Source organism: Dipodomys spectabilis, unplaced genomic scaffold, assembly GCF_019054845.1.
Source record: "Dipodomys spectabilis isolate Male_0828 unplaced genomic scaffold, ASM1905484v1 ptg000422l, whole genome shotgun sequence".
NCBI classification, from domain to species: Eukaryota; Metazoa; Chordata; class Mammalia; order Rodentia; family Heteromyidae; genus Dipodomys; species Dipodomys spectabilis.
Window position 1 is genome coordinate 5,544,316 of NW_024871099.1, and position 19,499 is coordinate 5,563,814.

The 19,499-nt window shown below is 51.7% G+C and overlaps 1 protein-coding gene across 5 annotated transcripts in view; it reads left to right on the plus strand.

Moving 5' to 3' along the window:
* Sipa1l3 (signal induced proliferation associated 1 like 3) overlaps positions 1-19,499 on the plus strand; it is a 157,140-nt gene extending 137,641 nt beyond the window's left edge. For 2 of the 5 annotated variants that reach the window (XM_042668217.1, XM_042668218.1), the window contains exons 15-21: positions 3,751-3,972; positions 10,986-11,151; positions 12,058-12,286; positions 13,269-13,412; positions 14,875-15,010; positions 16,280-16,361; positions 17,617-19,499. In XM_042668217.1, the coding sequence (XP_042524151.1) occupies positions 3,751-3,972; positions 10,986-11,151; positions 12,058-12,286; positions 13,269-13,412; positions 14,875-15,010; positions 16,280-16,361; positions 17,617-17,757 (1,120 nt within the window). In that variant the 3' untranslated portion in view covers positions 17,758-19,499. The remainder of the gene's footprint in view (positions 1-3,750; positions 3,973-10,985; positions 11,152-12,057; positions 12,287-13,268; positions 13,413-14,874; positions 15,011-16,279; positions 16,362-17,616) is intronic. The other 3 variants (XM_042668221.1, XM_042668219.1, XM_042668222.1) reach the window with 3 other exon arrangements.

A 19,499-nucleotide genomic window follows, 5' to 3' on the forward strand; every position in this document is an offset into this window, starting at 1 on the left:
CCTCTTTGGGAAATGGACTGTTTAGAGGAGGACAGTGATGGGCTTCGATACCCATGCAGAGAACCCCACCCTCTCCCTTCCCTGGCCCCAGCCCCTGCTTGTAGCAGTTGGTGCCCATCCATGACTTCAGCGACTTCACAGACACTCCCCCCAGACGCTCGTCATGGAAGCCTGGCTGCCAGGCTTACTGCCAGGCGCCAGTGCCTTCTGTGGGCACCACTGAGGGCCGAGCTCAGGCGGGCAGCCACCTGGCCCCACCCTGCCCTGAGGCAGCACACACGCCAGAGCCTTCTGGTTTCCAGAGCAATCTGTCAGAGCTGTGCAGAGCAGAGCAAGCAGAGTCCGCTCCACGTGGAGCTGACGCAGCTGGGCGTTCCCGCAGGCAGGAAGCACGTGGCTTCGCTTCCCGGGGCTGGGCCAGCAGTCTTCAGAATTCCGTCTGGGCACAGCTCTAAAAGGTAATCTGCGAGCCATGGGGTCCATGGGGCTTCCCTGCCTGCACTAGTTAAGAGGTTGGGGTCACACAGGCCTACTTAGCCAGTTTGGAAACTAGAAACTAGAACTTAGGCAGTTTGAGGGAGAAAGCAATGGAGTAAGGGGATAGTGCAAAGGTCCTGAGGTAGAAATGTTTCTGCATATTTGAGGGATAGTGCCTTGTGTGGCTGGAGCAGAGTCGTCATCGCAGATAGAGTGAGGCCTATGGGATGGCTCTGGCTCTGTCCCTATGAGCCAAGTCTCGTGTGATTTACGTGTTTACACAGCCCCTTTGGCTGTGGTGAGGAGTCTGGGAGGATGAAGGAAGGCTGTTTCAATGGCTCTGACAGGTGAGCCCAGGTAGCAGTGCCAGCAGTTGTCAAACAAGGCTCTATTTTAAGTCTTTATCCTTTGTTTCCACATCCTTGAAGACCTGTCATTTCTGCTTCTCAGGTCACAAGGGTGGCCCTTCCTGGATCCTACCCTGAAGCCTGCCAATTCTAGCCCCGTGCTGGGACTGGGCCAACTGGAGCCCAGGGCAGATATCAGGGAGAGAAGCAAGACTGGTCCAAGTGGGGTGCAGTGGCTTAAGCCCATAATCCTAGCTATGTGGGAGGCAGAGCTGGGGGTGGGATCGTGGTTCAAAGCCAGCCTGGAAATAAAAGTTCACAAAAGTCCTTTTCTCTCCCCCATCATTTGCAGTGATCCCCAGTGGCAGGGGAAGCACAAGTAGCAGGATCACAGCCCAGCCCTTCCTGGGCATAAAAAGTCAGATGTTCCTTCCAAAAAGTAACCAAGACCAAAAGATCTGGAGGCCTGACTCAGGTGGTAGAGTATCTGCCTAGCAAGAATGAGACATGAGTTCAATTCTGAGTGCCACAAAAAAAAAAAGACTGTTCCAGGGTTAAACCGGGCATCTACCAAACAGCACATGATGGCTTGGCTGGGCTGTGGAAGCAAATGGTATTACTTCCTGGTTCTGTGTCTCCCTGCCTCTGTCCAGGCTCAGCTTCCCATCTATGGAATGGGTCAATCATGAGAACCACGGCCTGAGGTTGGAAGGATGAACTGTGATTTAAAACTGTGAATTTAAAGAGCTTGCAGCAGGGCCTGAGACATAGCTGGGTACGGAAATAGCAGCTGCTGCTGTTTTATTGGCTTGTATTATATATATGACTTGTTGAGAGCCGAGGTTTGCATCCTTGCTCGGTCCCTTCCAACTGTGTCACTGGAGACAAATTCTTTAAGTCTGGGCCTCTGCTTCCCCACTTGAAATACGCTAGCGGTGGTTTCTGCTTCATTGTTACAGAGCCATTCAGTGAGATGGTGCCTGAGGGAGGTGCTGAAAACAAGGCCTGGCTGTGTCACTGCTGCCACACCTTGTCTTTGTGCTTTGTCCATCCTGAGTCTCCATTAGAACCTTTCAGAGCCCCCAGACCCACATGGACCAGCCACAGTGCACACATGCACAGCAATGGGGCCTCTCCCTCCTGCCTTTGGCTTCCAGCTCTTACGTAAGCCACAAACCCTTTTCTTCTAGATTTACTTCCTTAAGATATAAAACATAGCTGGGCACCAGTGGCTCATTCCTATAATCCTAGCTACTCAGGAGGCTGAGAGGTGAGGATCACAGTTCAAAGCCAGCCCGGGCAGGAAAGGCCGTGAGACTCTTATCTCCAATTAACCACCAGAAAAATTGAAGTGGCGCTGTGGCTCAAGTGGTAGAGTGCTAACCTTGAGCTGAAGAGCTGAGGGACAGCACCCAGGCCCCACAACTAACCAAAAAACAAAAACAAAAAAAAAGATATACAACATGATCACATGGCCTCTGGTTGAAGGTAGGTAGAGGGCAGAGCAGGACACTACCCCTCCTGTACCCTAATCCTGTCTGAGCCCCTAGCAGAGCTTCAAGCCCTGAAACACACCATCTCCCTCAGAGCTGCAGCTGGGAGAACAGGGCCAGAGCCCTGGGCTGAGCACTTAATTGTGTGATCTGTAGGACAGGTATTGTTGCTGGCTCATTTCTCAGAGGAGGAAACCATCCCTGAGGATGAGGGACGACCCAGAAGCCATTATTGCTAGTTGGAGCTGGGCTTGAGACCTGGCTAAGCAGACATCAGAGTCCGTGTCCTCATCAGCCTTGCCATTAGTTGATTCTGAGGCCCAGGGAGATCCCAAGTACATTCTCACTGGTCACTGCAGATGGGGGTGAAGACTTTATCTGGGAAGCACACCTGGCACCTGCCACGGCACTCATGATCCGTGGGGTGTGAGAGGGAGCACCCCTCAGGCTGAGATGGCCCTCGTGTCCTGGGGAATAACTAACTGTCAAGGCCCTGCTTTGCTAGAAGAGCCTAAAGACAGGTGGTCATGACAGTGCTAGCCACAAGAAACAAAACCCCAGCTCAACTAGAAGAAGTGTATGTCTTACTTCTACTTTACTTTTAATCAGTAAATGATAATTGTGTATGTTAGAATCCTCTGTCTCTTGGGCTGGGAAGGTGGCTCAGTGGTAGAGCACTTACCTTGCATGCATGAGGCCCTGGGTTCGATTCCTCAGCACATAAGAAAAAAATAAAAAAGCCAGAAGTGGGCACTGTGGCTCAAGTGGTAGAGTGCTAGCTTTGAGCTGAAGAGCTGAGGAACAGTGCCCAGGCCCAGAGTTCAGGCCCCATGACCGCACCCAGAAAAAAAAAAAAAAAAAGAATCCTCTGTCTCTCAATGCCTTTTAAAATTTTCATCTTACAGCTTAACTTCCAGGTATGTTTGTTTTGTTTTTTAGGTATAAATGTCTTCGTATTTATCCTACTTGGGGAGTGTTGAGCTTCATAGATGAGTAAACTAATATGGGTGGTTTTTTTTTGGGGGGGGGGAGTTTAGGTTAGCCAGATTTAAGACTTCTTCAACCATTATTTCTCCAGCCCCTTGTTCTCCTCCCCTTTGTAAAACACATGTTTAAGTCTTGGTGTACTCTTGATGCTATCCCAAAGGTTCTGCTCTGGAAGAACTGCCGTATCCATCAAGCCAGGGGAGGTGGGCAGGCAGCCCTAGGCCAAAATGCCACAAGTTCTCTCTGCTCTTACCCACAAAGCAGTGGGTTTTCATGACTCAAGTGGTAGGGTACCACCCTGTGAATGAGAGCTCAAGGCCCTGAGTTCAATCTCCAATCCTGGAACCCTCTGCCCTCCCCCCCAAACCCCCCCGCCAAAAAAAAAAAAAAATCAAATTATTTGTGTCCTTCTCATAAGTGAACTTTCTTTTCCTTTGTCTTTGCAGTGACATGGGCTCCAGGGCTGGCTACCCTGCTCAGGTTTACAAAACAGCCAGTGCAGACACACCTCGGGCCTCTCAGCTGGCTCAGTCCAGCCCCTTCCAGCTCTCCACCTCTGTTCCCAAGTCCTTCTTCTCCAAGCAGCCTGTGCGTAATAAGCATCCAACAGGGTGGAAGAGAACGGACGAGCCCCCACCACGGCCACTCCCTTTTACTGACCCCAAAAAGTAAGTGCCTGTGTGCGGTGTAGCCCTGAGTCTCTGATACAATAGGACGGTCATGCCTGACTCTCACTGAAAAGATGACTGTGGGGATCCACAAACTGAGGATACAGCTGTGAGCAAGAAGACAAAGGGGGGCTGGGAAGGTGGCTCAGTGGTAGAGCGCTTGCCTTGCATGCCTGAGGCCCTGGGTTCGATTCCTCAGCACCACATAAGCAAAAAAAAAAGCCAAAAGTGGCGCTGTGGCTCAAGTGGTAGAGGGCTAGCCTTGAGCTGAAGAGCTGAGGGACAGCGCCCAGGCCCAGAGGTCAGGCCCCATGACCGGACCCAAAAAAAAAAAAAACTTAAAAAAAAAAAAAGAAGAAGACAAAGGCCGCTGGCTTTGGGGAGCTGGCACTGGGCTGGGGTGATAGGAAGTAAAGTAGGAGTACCTGGCGAGTGGATGAGGAAGTTCAGGCAGGCAGGCACTGATGGCTCACACTGAGACATGAGATCTGGTCTGAAGCCAGTCTGGGCAGGAAAGTCCATGAAAACCTAATCTCCAAAAAAGCAGCAAATGGTTCTGTGGCTCAAATGATAGAGTGATGGCTTGAGCAAAAAAAAAAAGCTCAGGGACAGCATCCAGGTCCTGAGTTCAAGACCCAGGGCCAACACAAAAAAAGAAAGGAAGAAAGAAATTCAGGCTGAGGAAGGAAGAACACATGCAAAGACCCTGAGGCAGGAGCATATAGCTGCTGTGGCTGGAGATTCTGTGTGGCTTCAGCCATGTGGATGAGGAGGGTGATGGGATGTGAGGTGACAGCAGCCACAGGGACTGACCACGGAAGAGCTTGAGAGCTGTAGTTAAGGGCTTTGACATCTCCTCTAAGTGCCACTGAGCCACTAGATGGTATGGAACAGGCCGGATGTGGCCTGAATTGTTTCCTTGCAGCATCCCTGTCGCTACATACAGAGCAACCCACAAGGAGCCCTGAATTGCTGCTGTCCAGATGCGGGGGAGGGGGAGAGGGGATGGACCTGGGATAATGTCTGAAGCCAGCACCCAGGCCTTTCTGACAGGGTAGTATAGTAGGAGAGAAATGGAGGACAGATACTCAACTGAGCTGAGGGGCACGGCATGGGCATGGGGGGCGCTGGACATGCCAGACCGAAGGCAAAGGAAGAGGGGCTTGGAGCCCAGCAGAGGGGGATTGAAGTGGACAAAGCAGAGCCAGGAAATGAGGCTGACATGGCACTGCCAGCAAAAGGAGCCCAGGGTAGAAGCCATAAGAGACCAGGAGGTTGGATTGGACGAGCCTGAGAACTGAGTACAAGATCAAGCCTCGAAGGTCACCTGAGGTGTCGGAGAGAAAGGCTGAACTGAGCACCTCATTTGAGGCGTTTTGCTACAGAGCAAAGAGAGGAGAGGGCAGGACTAGGGTAGGACTGGAGTGGGACTCAGTGGTGGAGTGCTGGCCCAGCATTCACAAGGACCCTGGGTTCCAACCCCAACACTTTTACAAAAACGAGAAAGAAAGAAAAAGAAAGGATCTGGAGTTTTCACTTGGGGAATGTGATCTCACTCATATTAAGCACTTACCACATACCAGGCCCAGTTCTAAGATCTCCATGAATTACTTCAGCTCTGGGGAGTTGATTCTTTCCCCATTTTACAGATGAGGCAGCTGAGGTCCAGGGTCACACAACTGGCCAGGAGTCAGCCCAGGAAGCCAGGCCCAAGGCTCATGTGCTGTTGGATGGGACACTGCCCTCCTAACATCTTTATGAGCTGGATGGGCTCAAACTTGGGATGACAGAGCATAGAGGGGGAGTGATGTCGGGACATCCAGGCCCCTGGAGGTGTGGGCAGGCAAGCTATGTGTCCACACTGAGAGCCTCGGTCAGGTGCCTTGCTGACAGCCAGAGGGGATTCTGAAAACTCCATGCACTCCCTGCTTCTAGCCTTCAGTGGCTCCCCTTCTCTCCACTCAGAGCCCTGTCTGCCAGCCAGACTGCTCCACTCACTTTGAAGGCCCAAGCAATCCCACAGAAAGGATCTTGTTCTTACCCGTTTCCAGACCAAGAAAAGAGTGCCTTGACCAGGATCAGGGGATTGTGGCCTGGCCTGTAATGGCCAGTACTGGCTCCAGGCTCCTTCTGATTCTGAGACCTCTCCTTGAACCCCAGTCCACCCTGCACCACAGGCTATCCCCACATGTCCAGCAGCTCCTCCCAGCAGTCTTCTCAGGACAGTCTGTCTGCTGCCTGGGTTATGGCCTTGGCTGAATGTGCTTGCCAGCCTCATTGGCACAAGCCCCAGCTCAACCAGGCCCATCCGTGCTAATTAGCTTAATTAATGGGGCCCAAGGGAGCCACCCCAGTTGGAGGCCAGAGCTCCTAGTCATCTGGGATCCAGCCCAGCCACATCTGACCTGCTCGATGCCTTCTACTAATGCCCAGCCTTCTTCCTACATTTTTCTCTTCACTTTTCTACAACATGGCAGAACCCGAACTTGGACAACATAGGCACATCAGCTATTATGCATGTGCAGGGCTGTAGAACAGAACCTTGAGGATTTTTTTAACATGTGTTTGTTTTGAAAGCTAAAACACAAGGTAGAAACTAAAATAGTACAGAAGGATTTGCAGCAGCAACAACAAAAATAAGCCCCCCTCCTTTCCCTGGCCCCCAGACTCTACCCACAAGTGCCATTATTTCCTTCCTTCTGCATCTTCCCAGATGTGTGCCAAACATGACCAAGTGCACGTGATCATATGTGTCTCTTGCTCCCCTTTTTCATAGATCAAGAGAACCACTTCCTGCCTACTCACTTCCCCACTTGCTCTTCTCCACATGGGAAAGTGGTTTCATTCTTGCTAATGGCTATGGAGAAGCCCCTTTACACACACCTCCCACCAGATTACAGGTTTGGGCAATTGGAGAGACCAGAGATCTGGAGACAAAAAAAAAAAAAAAAAGAACAGACATCATGTAAGCCCAGTTTGCAGTGCAAGGGTTCCTAGGACTTCACACATGCCTGGCAGGCATTCTACTACTGAGCTGCACCTTAGACATGTTGCACTGAAAGAACATGAGGAGAAAGTAGTTACAGGACTGCGTGACTAAGAACCAGGCTGGGAGGGAACAACAGAAGGTTGAGTGGTCAGGGGAGGCCCCCAAGGAGGTAATATTTCAACTCAGTGCAGGGATAAGAAGTTGCCAGTCACAAGCAGTAGCTAGAAGGTCACACTAGACAATCGTCTGTGCAAAGATCCTGAGGCAGAAATGTGCCTGTCTTGTTTCAAGAATGAGGGGGGGGGGGGGGGGAGGAGACTAAGGACTTCATGGCCTGTGAAGAGGATGTTTTTAGAAGAATCCTGTACATGTCCACTTTTTCTGAGTCTGGTAAAAACTCCAGTGTAGTAAACTAAACTGGGTAGGTTTTCTAAAACTGGTTTGGCACTGTATATAACTGCTCTTTTTTTTTCATGAGGTGTGCCTCAGGAGAGCCTTCTCCCTTTTTTTTTGGTGGTGGTAGTGGTCATCATTGTTGTCATCTTTGTCATGGGGCTTGAACTCAGGGCCTGGGCACTCTCCCTGAGCTTTTTACCCAAGGCTAATGCACTACCACTTTGAGCCACAGCGCCACTTCTGGTTTTCTGGTGGTTCATTGCAGATAAGAGTCTCACAGACTTTCCTTCTCGAGCTGGCTTTGAACTGCAGTCCTCAGTTCTCAGCCTCCTGTAGCTAGGATTACAGGTATGAGCCAGGGCGCCCAGCAGCCTCCTCCCTCTGAGCATCATGCATCATCCATGCCTCTCCAGAGGCTGTTGTTTTTGTTGTGCCATGGTGGGCTTCACCTTTCTGTGTGGGAAGCTCCTGTGCAGGAGAAGGGTTCCTGTGGGCCTTTGTGAGGAAGATGCAACCAGTGCTGCTGAAGTTCTCAGCGGGGCTTTTTACCCCTTTTCTCAGGAGGAGAGTTGCCCTGCACTTCTCTGCAGGGACACATGCTAAGGCCAGGTCTGCTACCTCTCCAGGCAGTAGGGCTTTGCTCAGGGAATTCTGGGAAATGCCAAATTGAAAGAAGGTGGTGGGGAGGCCTCTTCTGCTTCTTAAGAGTGTGTGCATTGTTGCTCTTTCTGTCTCTTGCTCCCTCTCTACTTCTTGCCCTCTGATCATAAGCTTTTAATTTGCCCAGAGAATATGCTTCCCTAACAGGGACAGAGCCAGCTCGCCCTCTGCCTGCAGTTCTGACCTGGGGAGAAATAAGACTGGACAGAAAACAACCTGCTGCCTCTCTGCCTCCCTTTGTTAAAATCCCAAGGCAAGCAGCTGGGAGAGAGAAAGGAAATTCAGACTTCAAAACCCTCTGGAGCCCAAGACATCTTGTTTCTTCTCTAGGCTCAAAGACTCTTTCTTTCTAGATTTACAGAATGATGAAGGTCAGGTGCCAGCCTTTTTAAAACTAGTTCTCATTGTTACAAGACATGATTAGGATAAAATGAGTTCAGTTTGGAAGGATATTAGAGAGAATGTGAAGATCTCATTTTTTCCACCTCCTAATATGACTGCTGCTTCCTGAAGAGAATCACTGCTCTCCATTTCTTCCAGAATTCTTTTTCTGCATACAAGAGCATGTTTTTTAATCAGCTGTGAACATGCTCCATGTACCAAATATAGTTTGTTCATTCCATCTGGGATATAAATATGGTCATCAAAGCTGGGCATGGTAGTACATACTTGTAATCCTTGCCCTGGGAAGGCTGAATCAAGAGGATATCCTAGACTATATAGGAAAACTCTGTCTCAAAATAGGGGATTGGAAGTAGAACAGGATCAGTACTTGAAACAGGAAGTTTTTCAGGGGAATTAAACCATGTGCCTGTTCAATTCCAGGCTGAGATTAGAGGTCTGAAGAAAGGATGAGATCCATGTAAACAGGAACCTCAAGCTTTAGAGAATATTAAAGGAAAATTTCAGACCCTTCTACAATCCAGTTTCAACTTGTTTCTGTCATTTTCATTTCCCCAATAAAACAACTTTTTTATTGTGGGAAAAAAAATAATAAAGCATGAGCCAGGCACCAGTGGCTCACACCTGTAATCCAATCTATTCAGGAGGTTGAGATTTGAGGAAGCCAGCCAGGGTAGGAAAGTTTGTGAGACTTATCTCTAATTAATTACAGAAAAAGCCAGAAGTGGAGCTATGGCTCAAGCGGTAGAATGCTAGCCTTAAGCAAAAGGAGCTCAGGGACAGCACCCACGCCCAGAGTTCAAGCCCCAGGACTGACAAAATAAATAAATAAATAATAAAGCATGAACATGGCAGCCAAGCTTTTTAGTGGCACCTGTAGGCTCTGCAGCCCTGTGGCCTTGTTATGAGTCCTTCACCCACAGGCTATGTGACTTAGGACAAGTGGCTTAACTCCTCTGTGCCTGAAATGGGAGGCAGATACTGCTTAGCACATGCAGCTGTGGTGAGGATCACCTTGTTCTGGAAGCAGAGACAGCTGCAGGCCACAGTAGCTGCTGGGAGAAAGAGGGCCAGTGCAACCCCCATGTGCCACAGTGTCTCCCTTCCTCTCAGTGGGGCTGATGGTTTCTAGCAAGTAGCTGACAGTGCTGAGGGTCTGGTAAGGCCCTGCCCCTGCCATTGTTGAGTACGACCATGTCAGGGGCCTGGCCAGGAGACAAGCTAGGACCCCAGGACACTGCTGTGAGCCAGGCAGGGACCACAGGCTGAGCCACTGAGAGGGAGGGAGGAAGAGAGAGAAAGAGGACGGGAAGGAAGGAGGTGGAGGCCTCCTGTCCTGGGTCTGCTTTTGGCCAGATGCTTGGCAGCAGCCCCCACAGAGCAGGGGCAGAGATGAGCTTCAGACCCGGGCCCATTGGGCCAGCAGTGGCTTGGTGACCAGTAGATCACTGGGTATTCTAGAAAGCCCTGTAGGGAGAGCGGAGAGCACTGTGGGTTGGCTCTGCTGGAACAGGAGGCCCAGCAGAAAAGCTGAAATGGAGCTGGGTACTGGTGGCTCACACCTGTAATCCTAGCTACTCAGGAGTCTGAGATCTGAGGCTCACAGTTCAGAGCCAGCCTGGGCAGGAAAGTTTGTAAGACTCTTATCTCCAATGAACCACCAGAAAACTGGAAGTGGTGCTGTGGCTCAAGTGGTAGAGTGCTAGCCTTGAGCTGAAGAGCTGAAGACAACACCCAGGCTTCAAGTTCAAACCCCAAGACTGACAAAAACAATTCCATGCTGGTAGGCCCTCTTCAAGGGCTCTATGCCTAGTATCTGCCCTTCCAAGAAATCCCTGTGAGCCGGGCATCGGTGGCTCATGCCTGTAATCCTAGCTACTCAGGAGGCTGAGATGTGAGGATCGCAGTTCAAAACTAGCTCAGGCAGGAAAGTCCGTGAGACTATCTGCAGCAAACAACTCAGAAAACTGGAAGTGGTGCTGTGGCTTAAGTGGTTGAGCACTAGCCTTGAACTGAAGAGCTAAGGAACAGCACCCAGACTCAGAGTTCAAGTCCCACTACCAACAACAACAACAACAAAAAATCCCTGTGGTTTATGGGCTTGGTTACCTTGTGTGGCAGGTTAGGAAAGCAAAGCCGTAAGGTCCCAGAGCACCCAGGCCACAGGTCTACCTGCAACCCAGGCCTGCCTAATTGCACTCAGCCTGGGACCCCAGCCTGTGGTGCAATCTCCCAGCCTAGACAGCCTCACTCCTCACTCCCAGCAAAGGCCTGTTTCCCTCCCATCAGCCAGTAACATCCTTCCTCCCAGTGGCCGCCCCTGTACCCTGCTTTATTTGGACTATTTCCCTCCCTCACATAGGGGTTCCCTCCGCTCATTGGCTCAGTGTGATGCCCTTCTAGATGTGGGCTCAGTGACCCAGCCCCCCTGGAGCAGCCTGGCCAGAGGAGGTGCCCATAGCAGACCACATGGCTTTGCTGTCACTTTTGGCCAGGTGAAGTAGAGGAGGCACAGACAGTTGAGGGCAGCGGCTCGAAGCTTCCTCACCCGGCACTGTCATTCTAGGCAGGTAGACACCAACACAAAAAACGTCTTCGGGCAGCCACGGTTGAGAGCATCCCTGCGAGACCTGCGATCCCCGCGAAAGAACTACAAGTCCACCATCGAGGACGACCTAAAGAAACTCATCATCATGGACAACCTGGGGCCAGAGCAAGAGCGGGATGCAGGGGTGAGTGGCGTGTGGCCAGCTGGCCCAGGAAGGGAGGAAGGCAGTGTCCCCACAGTTACCCGATCCTCTCTTGGCCTGTCCACTGGTGAGGAACAGAACCTGAGTGAAGCTAGCCTGGGCAGGCTCTATGGAGCCCAGGAAGGAAATGGTTCCTCAAGAACAGGGAGGCGGGGCTAGGAAGGTGGCTCAGTGGTAGAGCCCTTGCCTCGTATGCGTGAGGCCCTGGGTTCAATTCCTCGGCACCACATAAGCAGAAAAAAGCCAGAAGTGGTGCTGTGGCTCAAGTGGTAGGGTGCTAGCCTTGAGCTGAAGAGCTGAGGGACAGCGCCCAGGCCCAGAGTTCAGGCCCCACTCCTCCCCCCACACACACACACACACCAGGGGAGACTACAACAGTAGACGCCAAATGCCTTCAGCCAGCTCTTGTCCCTCTGCCTCCTTGTATTGGTTGACTACACTCTCAGGCAGGTGCTGTCTGTATGGGCACCAAAACAGACCTCAGCTGTCAGCTGTGTATGGTGGTACATGCCTGCAATCCCTCAGGAGACTGAGACAGGAGGATCGCAAGCTACAGGCCAATCTGGGCTGCGTAGCAAGAACCTAACTCAAGTGGGAGAGGGGGAGAAGGAGATATCCATCTCCCCCAGGATATAGTACTGCCAGCCCAAGGCACTAAAGACAGAGGATACACTGGCATCAGTAGTGCCCACCAGAGCCCTAGCCTGACTTTCCTGGATCTGCCCCCCTGGAGGGACCTCTGGCCCTTGCCTGGAGCTGGAGAGTGGCACTGGCCTATGCAAGCCAAGGGGCCCCCAAGGAAAAACAGGGCAGAAATGGATGCTGGGTGAGTAAGAAGCCCCATGAGCCCAGATGTGCCACTCCCTCATCCTACCCCTGTCTTGGCAGCAGTCCCCCCAGAAGGGCCTACAGCGGACCCTGTCAGATGAGAGTCTATGCAGCGGGCGTCGGGAACCCAGTTTTGCCAGCCCTTCCAGCCTGGAGCCAGGCCTGCCCAGTGACGTGCTCTTCACCAGCACCTGCTCCTTCCCCTCCAGCACGCTGCCTGCCCGCCGCCAGCACCAGCACCCCCACCCGCCTGGCGGAGGAGGCCCCAGCACCATCCCAGAGAAGAAATGTGAGCCTGATACCTGGGGCAGGGAAGCAGGGCAGCCCCACCTGGAGATAAGCTTCAGGAGCTTGGATGGTTGGGCCACATTTCAGGGCCTGTGTGATTATGACATATCCACCCCTTTATTGATCTAGCAAATAGTTTGTGAGCATGCCCGTGAGTGGTGCTCTGGCATGCCATCCCCCTCAAAAAGCCTGAGGAGGCCAGGCACCCATGGCTTACGCCTGTAATCCTAGCTACCCAAGAAGCTGAGATCTGAGGGTCACAGTCCAAGCCAGCCTGGGCAGGACAGTCCATGAGACTCATCTCCAGTTAACCACCAGAAAACCAGAAATGGTGCTGTGGCTCAAGTGGTAGAGCATTCACCTTGAGCTGAAGAGCTGAAGGACAGCACCCAGGCCCAGAGTTCAAGCCCCATGATGGGGGGTGGGGGTGGAAAGCCTGAGGAGCTAGCAATGCCTTCTGGTCATGTCTCATCCCCTGCCCTCATCCCAGGGGCTCTCAAGCCAGAAGGCAGCGCATGCACAAGTCCACACTGTACCCCAGGCAGCTGTTGTATCGTTAATGTGCCCACCTGATTAGAGTGACAAGTGACTCTGTGGCAGTTATGAGGTGTTGCTTGGCCTTTTGGGGATGTTATGTATAGTGCACAGCAGCTGCACATATTGCTCCCTAAAATTCAGACATACCTTCAGTTTAGATGTGCTCTTTCCCAAGGGTCTTGGCTTAGGAGTCCGTGGCCATTTCAGCTAGATGGATTCCCTATTATCTCTGTACCCCATGGGAGACGGGATGAAGGAGATGCTGGGTTTCTTTCCCTCCTTGCCCTTTCTGAGGGCCTCCTCCGTGTTCCTTAATCTTTCAAGTCAAGTGTGATGGCACATGTCTGTAATCCTACCTGTGAAGGAGGTTTCTACCAACTGAGTTTATATGTTCAACCCTCCCGCCTCATGCTCAGCCACCTCCCTGTCTGCTCATCCCCATCCAGCTGCCATCTCTGCCTCGGAGCTCTCACTAGCTGATGGGCGGGAGCGGCCGCTGCGGCGCCTTGACCCTGGAATGATGCCACTGCCCGACACAGCTGCAGGCCTTGAATGGTCCAGCCTGGTAAATGCAGCAAAGGCCTATGAAGGTAGGTGCCCTGCTCCTAGCCTTGCCCGAGGATCGATGGAGGGCCTGTGGCTTTGCTGGGGAGGATACACCCATTTTCCACACTTGGGCTACATAGAAATTTAGGTGGACTACTGCTATTTTCAAGAGCCTTCCTCTTTCTTTCCATAATGGCTGCTAGGCTGTGGACAATACATCCCATTCCAGCCACAGGAGAGATAGACACCTACCTTCTCTTCTCTTTAAGAGCACTTCCCAAAGGCTCCCACTTTCTGCACTCACTTCCCCTTGGCCTGATTTCCCATGCCCATCCTTGGCTGTAGGGCATGGGGAGAATGAGGCCGTGTGCCCAGCTGAAATGGAGTCACCCTGGCTTCCATCCTTAGCTCTGCAAGGGAAAAAAAGAAAGAAAGAAAATGGGGAAAAAAGAAATTGGAGATTTGTTATTTAGGAAAAAAGAAAAAGCATCATGAGGACAGCTGCTACTTGCCTAGCAAGAACAATGCCCTGGGTCCCATCCCCAGACTGCATATCAAGGGCATAACACACACACACACACACACACACACACACACACACACACACACACACACACACACACACACACTGATCCTAACTACTCAGGAAACTGAGATCTGAGGCTCTAATAACACACACACACACACACACACACTGATCCTAACTACTCAGGAAACTGAGATCTGAGGATCTAATGTTTGAAGCCAGCCTAGGCAGAAGAATCTATAAGACTCTCATAACTGCCGGGCGCTGGTGGCTCACGCCTGTAATCCTAGCTACTCAGGAGGCTGAGATCTGAGGATAGCGATTCAAAGCCAGCCCAGGCAGGAGAGACCGTGAGACTCCTATCTCCAATAAACCACCAGAAAACCAGAAGTGGCGCTGTAGCTCAAGTGGTAGAGCACTCGCCTTGAGCTGAAGAGCTGAGGGACAGAGCCCAGGCCCAGAGTTCAAGCCCCACAACCGACAAAAAAAAAAAAAAAAAAGACTCTCATAACCAAGTAACCAGCAAAAAGGCTAAACTAGAGACATTATTCAAGTGGTAGAACACCAGCCATGAGTGAAAAGTACTAGGAAGAATGCAAAGCCTTGAGTGAAAATCCCCACACTGACACAAAAATGCTATGTGCTGGTAACTAATGCCTATAATCCTAACTACTCAAGGCTGAGATCTGAGAATTGCAGTTCAGAGCCAGCAGGAGCAGATAAATCCTCAAGACGCCTATCTCCAATTAACCAACAAACAGACAGAAATGGAAATATAACTCAAGTGGTAGAACACTATCCTTGAGTAAAAAAGCCAAATGAGAGCTAGAGGCCCAGAGTTCAAATCCTAGTACTGGCACCAAAAAATAAGTTAATAAATAAATAAAGTGATGGAGGTTGGGAGTTTGTAGGGAAATGCTGGGGCCCCTCCCATCACACCCATAAGGACTCAGCCCCGCTGTCTTCTGTCTTTCCGGCAGTGCAAAGAGCTGTCTCGCTTTTCTCTCTAAATGACCCAGCCCTGAGCCCGGACATCCCACCTGCACACAGTCCTGTCCACAGCCACTTGAGCCTGGAGCGGGGACCCTCAACCCCTAGGACCACCCCTACCATGAGGTGAGTTTGTGTGGGCATACCCAGGACTGGGACACACAGGCCCCTAGCAGCAGCAGGTCTGTACAATAAGAGAGGAACATGGTGCCGGGGTAGAGGGAGTAGCTACTGCAGGACAGACACTCCTCCATTGCCTGGTTGAGAGTTCCCTTTAGCTGACAGGCTGGAATAGTCATTAATGCTGTGCCCATCGTGTACTAAAATCAGCAAGGACCAAAATAGACTGTGCCCTGCCCTCTACAATAGCGCCTTCTATTGGGATGACTCTTGTGTGAAGACTCTGTACCCCCAGACTCTCAGCTCTACCTCCTGTCTGTCTCTCTCTACTTCTTGGTCTCCTCCTCCATGCACGTACACACACACACACACACACACACACACACACACCAGCCATGCTTTTCACATCCTCACTGCTACGACTGTTGCATGAGCTGTTTGGCTTCATCTGTGAAATTTGATGACTAGGGTCAAGCCCTGTCCCTGGGGAGGACAGAGGGACAGACATTCCTCTTCACATTTATTTCATTTCTTTCTGGCTCAGCCACTATTGTGCACTTGCTCCCACAGGCTGCACTGTGTGTGTGTGTGTGTGTGTGTGTGTGCACACGCACACACACACATGTGCATGCATATATGTGTGTGATGATCAGTGCACACTGCAGGGTGGGCAGGACAAGCCTTTTCTGGGGAGGGAGGACTGGGGAGGGAGGAACAGAAGGACCTAGGCATTTTGCTACTGCCTCACCAGAACAGCCAGAGGAGCGTTCATACCCAGAACCTAGGCACGGAGTTCTGGCCTCAGATGCCACCTCTGCCAGCATATGTGGGGACTGTGTCCCCTGCCATAGTCTGAATTTCATCCTCTATCCCATGGCAGCCCCATAGCAACCCAAAGCCCAGGAGGATGGTCCTTGTGGACTCTGATACAGTGCTGCTGTTGCTAGTCCTGCCCACAGCACCCCTTTTTGTCCAGTTGTCTGCTGTGTGCCTCCTGTGCTTAGAATGGGGCTCGGCCTGAGACACAGAGGACTCAGGGAAGAGGTGCTCCCCAAAGCCCAAACCTACCAACACATACCACAGATGGCCTCGATGAAGAGCTTGACCCCGAGATGGCTGCCCTGGCTCCCCCAGAGCCACTCTCCAGCAAGGCAGGGACTCACCAGAGCCTCAGGAACCAGAGGGCCTGTACCCCGTGTCCCTCCCAGCTATGGGCCAAGAGTCCTTCCCCGGACCTGGCAAGCCTCAGCTTGCCTTGTTGCCCTGTCTTTGCAGTGAGGAGCCACCCTTGGATCTGACTGGCAAGGTGTACCAGCTGGAAGTGATGCTGAAGCAACTGCACACAGACCTCCAGAAGGTGAGGCCTCCCCTGCACATGCCTCTGCCTCACTTTCCAGACATGAGGGTAGCACCTGTCCCCGCCCTACTCTTGTGCTCCCCATGTACTTAGTAGTAAAGAGTGAAAAAAGGCCATCCTCAGGGCTAGGAACACACAAAGAAACTCAGACATTCTTGGGGAGCTAACACATTGGCCCAGTCTTTGGACAAACAACTGGATAGTATCTATCAAAAACATAATCCTGAGCTGGGAAGGTGGCTGAGTGGTAGAGTTCTTGCTTTGCATACATGAGGCCCACTACATAAGCAGAAAAAGCCGGAAGTGGCGCTGTGGCTCAAAGGGTAGAATGCTGGCCTTGAGCTGAAGAGCTGAGGGACAGCACCCATGCCCAGAGTTCAGGTACCATGACCGACCAAAAAAAAAAAAACATAATCCTAAACTGGGTGGCTCACACTGGCTGCACAGGAAGCTGACATCTGAGGGTCTTGATTTGAAACCAGCCTAGGCAGAAAAGACCATGAGACTCTTATCTCCACTGAACCACCAAAAAAAAAAAAAATTAAGAGGCAGCCTGCATACATACATAGTGAGACCCCACCTCAAAAAAAAAAATCTGGGCTGGGAAGGTGGCTCAGGGGTAGAGTGCTTGCTTTGCATGCATGAGGCCCTGGATTCTATTCCTCAGCACCACATAAACAGAAAAAGCCGGAAGTGGTGCTGTGGCTCAAGTGGTAGAGTGCCTTGAGCTGAAGAACTGAGGGACGGTGCCTAGGCCCAGAGTTCAGGTCCACGACCGGCAAAAAAAAAAATCTAAGCTGGGTGCCAGTGACTTACACCTGTAATCCTACCTATTCAGGAGGCTGAGATCTGAGGATCATAGTTCAAAGCCAGCCCTGGCGGGAAAGTCCATGATACTCATCTCCAGTTAACCACCAGAAAACTGGAAGTAGCACTGTGGCTCAAGTGGTAGAGTGCTAGCCTTGACCTGAAGAGCTGAGGGATAGCGCCCAGGCCCAGAGTTCAAAACCAACCAAAAAAAAAAAAAATTTAAATGGGCCTGTGTTCTAAGACCTTTACATAGGGGACCTCGGGACCCTTCTGCATGACCCAAGTCAGAATTGAGGGATGAGACCCAGTGACATGAAGTAACTTAGTCACTCAGTTGTGGAAGCAGAACTGAGATTCGAATCCAGAGAGGCCTTGGCTGTCCCAGGCCCAGCCTGAGGAAGGCTACCAGGCCAGTGTGTCTGACGCCACCCTCCCACTGTCACAGGAGAAGCAGGACAAGGTGGTACTGCAGTCAGAGGTGGCCAGCCTTCGGCAGAACAACCAGCGGCTGCAGGAGGAGTCGCAGGCCGCCAGCGAGCAGCTTCGCAAGTTTGCTGAGCTCTTCAGTAGGGAAAAGGAACTCTGAGACAGCCGGGGAGGTCCTGCACCACGAACACCCTCATCCAGCCATGATGCCTCCCCTGCAGGCTGGGCCCAGGCTCCTGACTCCTCTCTCCCTCTCTGGGCTCCTGGTTGCAGGTGGAGGGGTCACCCAGCCAGAGAGCCCAGGCACCTGCCAGCCCATAGCCCTCTGCAGGGACTTGGGAACCAGGGCTGGTAGAAACCAGCTCTGCTCCTGTCTCAGGGCCCTCTGAGCTACCCCCCATCTCCCCCCCACACACCCCACCCCATGGGCCTGTGGGCCATCAGTCCTCTTCCTTGTCCTTGGACCCAGCTGCTGGAGCTCTTGGACGGCGGGAGGGACAAGGGATGCTCCCTGCATGAGAAACACAGTGGGATACCAAATGAGCCCCCTTCATTCCCCACACCCCAGAGAGGTCACAGCCCAGGGCTCCTTCGTCCCCAGTGCTAGCTCCCAACAGCATGGACACCATCATCTTCCCCCAGCCCTTTCACAAAGCAGCCAGGAGCACTTTTCATAGAGTTTAAATTATTTTCCTGGGGCCCCCAGATAAAGAGAGGAGACCCCAGTATCCAGAGTCCACCAAGAGAAAAACCCTTCTTTGTACAATCAAGACTGTTTGTACTATCTTTTCCTTATCAGCTCCTCCCAGCAGAGGCCACAGTGCCTGGGCCTGGGCTGCAGGCCTTTTCTCTCCTACTCATACCCAGCCCTGACCAGCTCAGGGCTCAGAAGGCACCCATGGAGCCTTGGGCCAGGCTGAGGAAAAGCAGCCTTGTCTCCTGTCTGCTCTCATTTTCCTTTGCAAGGCTCCAGGGCCAGTCTTGCAGCCCCCCCAGCGGGCGCCACCCAGACACATTCACTGTGCTCCCCGGGGAGCACTCCCAGTGCAACCCCCAGAGATGCTAGTTCTCAAAAGGCAATAAGGGGCAGCTCCGTGTGGTACTACGCTGTTCACCCAAGAAACATGAACTTTTTTTTTTTTCCTTCTTTAAAAAAAAAAACAAAAACAAAAAAATATATTATATATATATTTATTTTTTCATGTAGAGTTGTGCCAGAACGAGTCTGGATGGCCACGGTCTGTGGACTCCCCCTCCCCAACCTCAAGCTGAGAATTGAAGCATGTACCACCACCACCACCCCCCTGGAGGTGGGGAGCAGTGGGAGGTGGGGAGCAGTGGGAGGTGGAGGAGTTGGCAGCCCAGAGCCAATGCCAGGCAACAAGGCCCACCTCTGAAAACCAGGCCTTCTCTTTGAGGAAGAGCCTCTTGACAGACTTGCACCCCAAGACAGAGAAGCAGGGCAGGGCCGGAATAAAGGGTACCCATGGTTGGCCAGAGGGGTAGTATCTAGAGCAAAACCTCAGTTCCAACATTGCCAGTGGTGGTAGGAGACCAGGCAGCTGCCCAGCCATCCTCAGCCATGGCCAACTACTGTGACGTCTCCTCCCCTCTCCCCTACGACCCTCCTTACTCTGCCTCCACCCCTTTCCTCAGACAAACCTGGAGCCTTTTGCTTTCTCTCTTTTTTTTTTTTTAGATGTCTCCTCATCTTCAGATCATTCTAATCATTTTGGGGACGTAATCATGTACATTGACAAGTGTAAATTATGATTTTTTTTGCTTACATTTTGTTTTTTTAAATTTCTGCAAAACCAGTTATTTAATTTGAGGTTGGTGTTATATCCATTGGCTGAAGATAGGCTTTTTTTTTTCCATGTTGATTTGTTTCATTTGGATTTT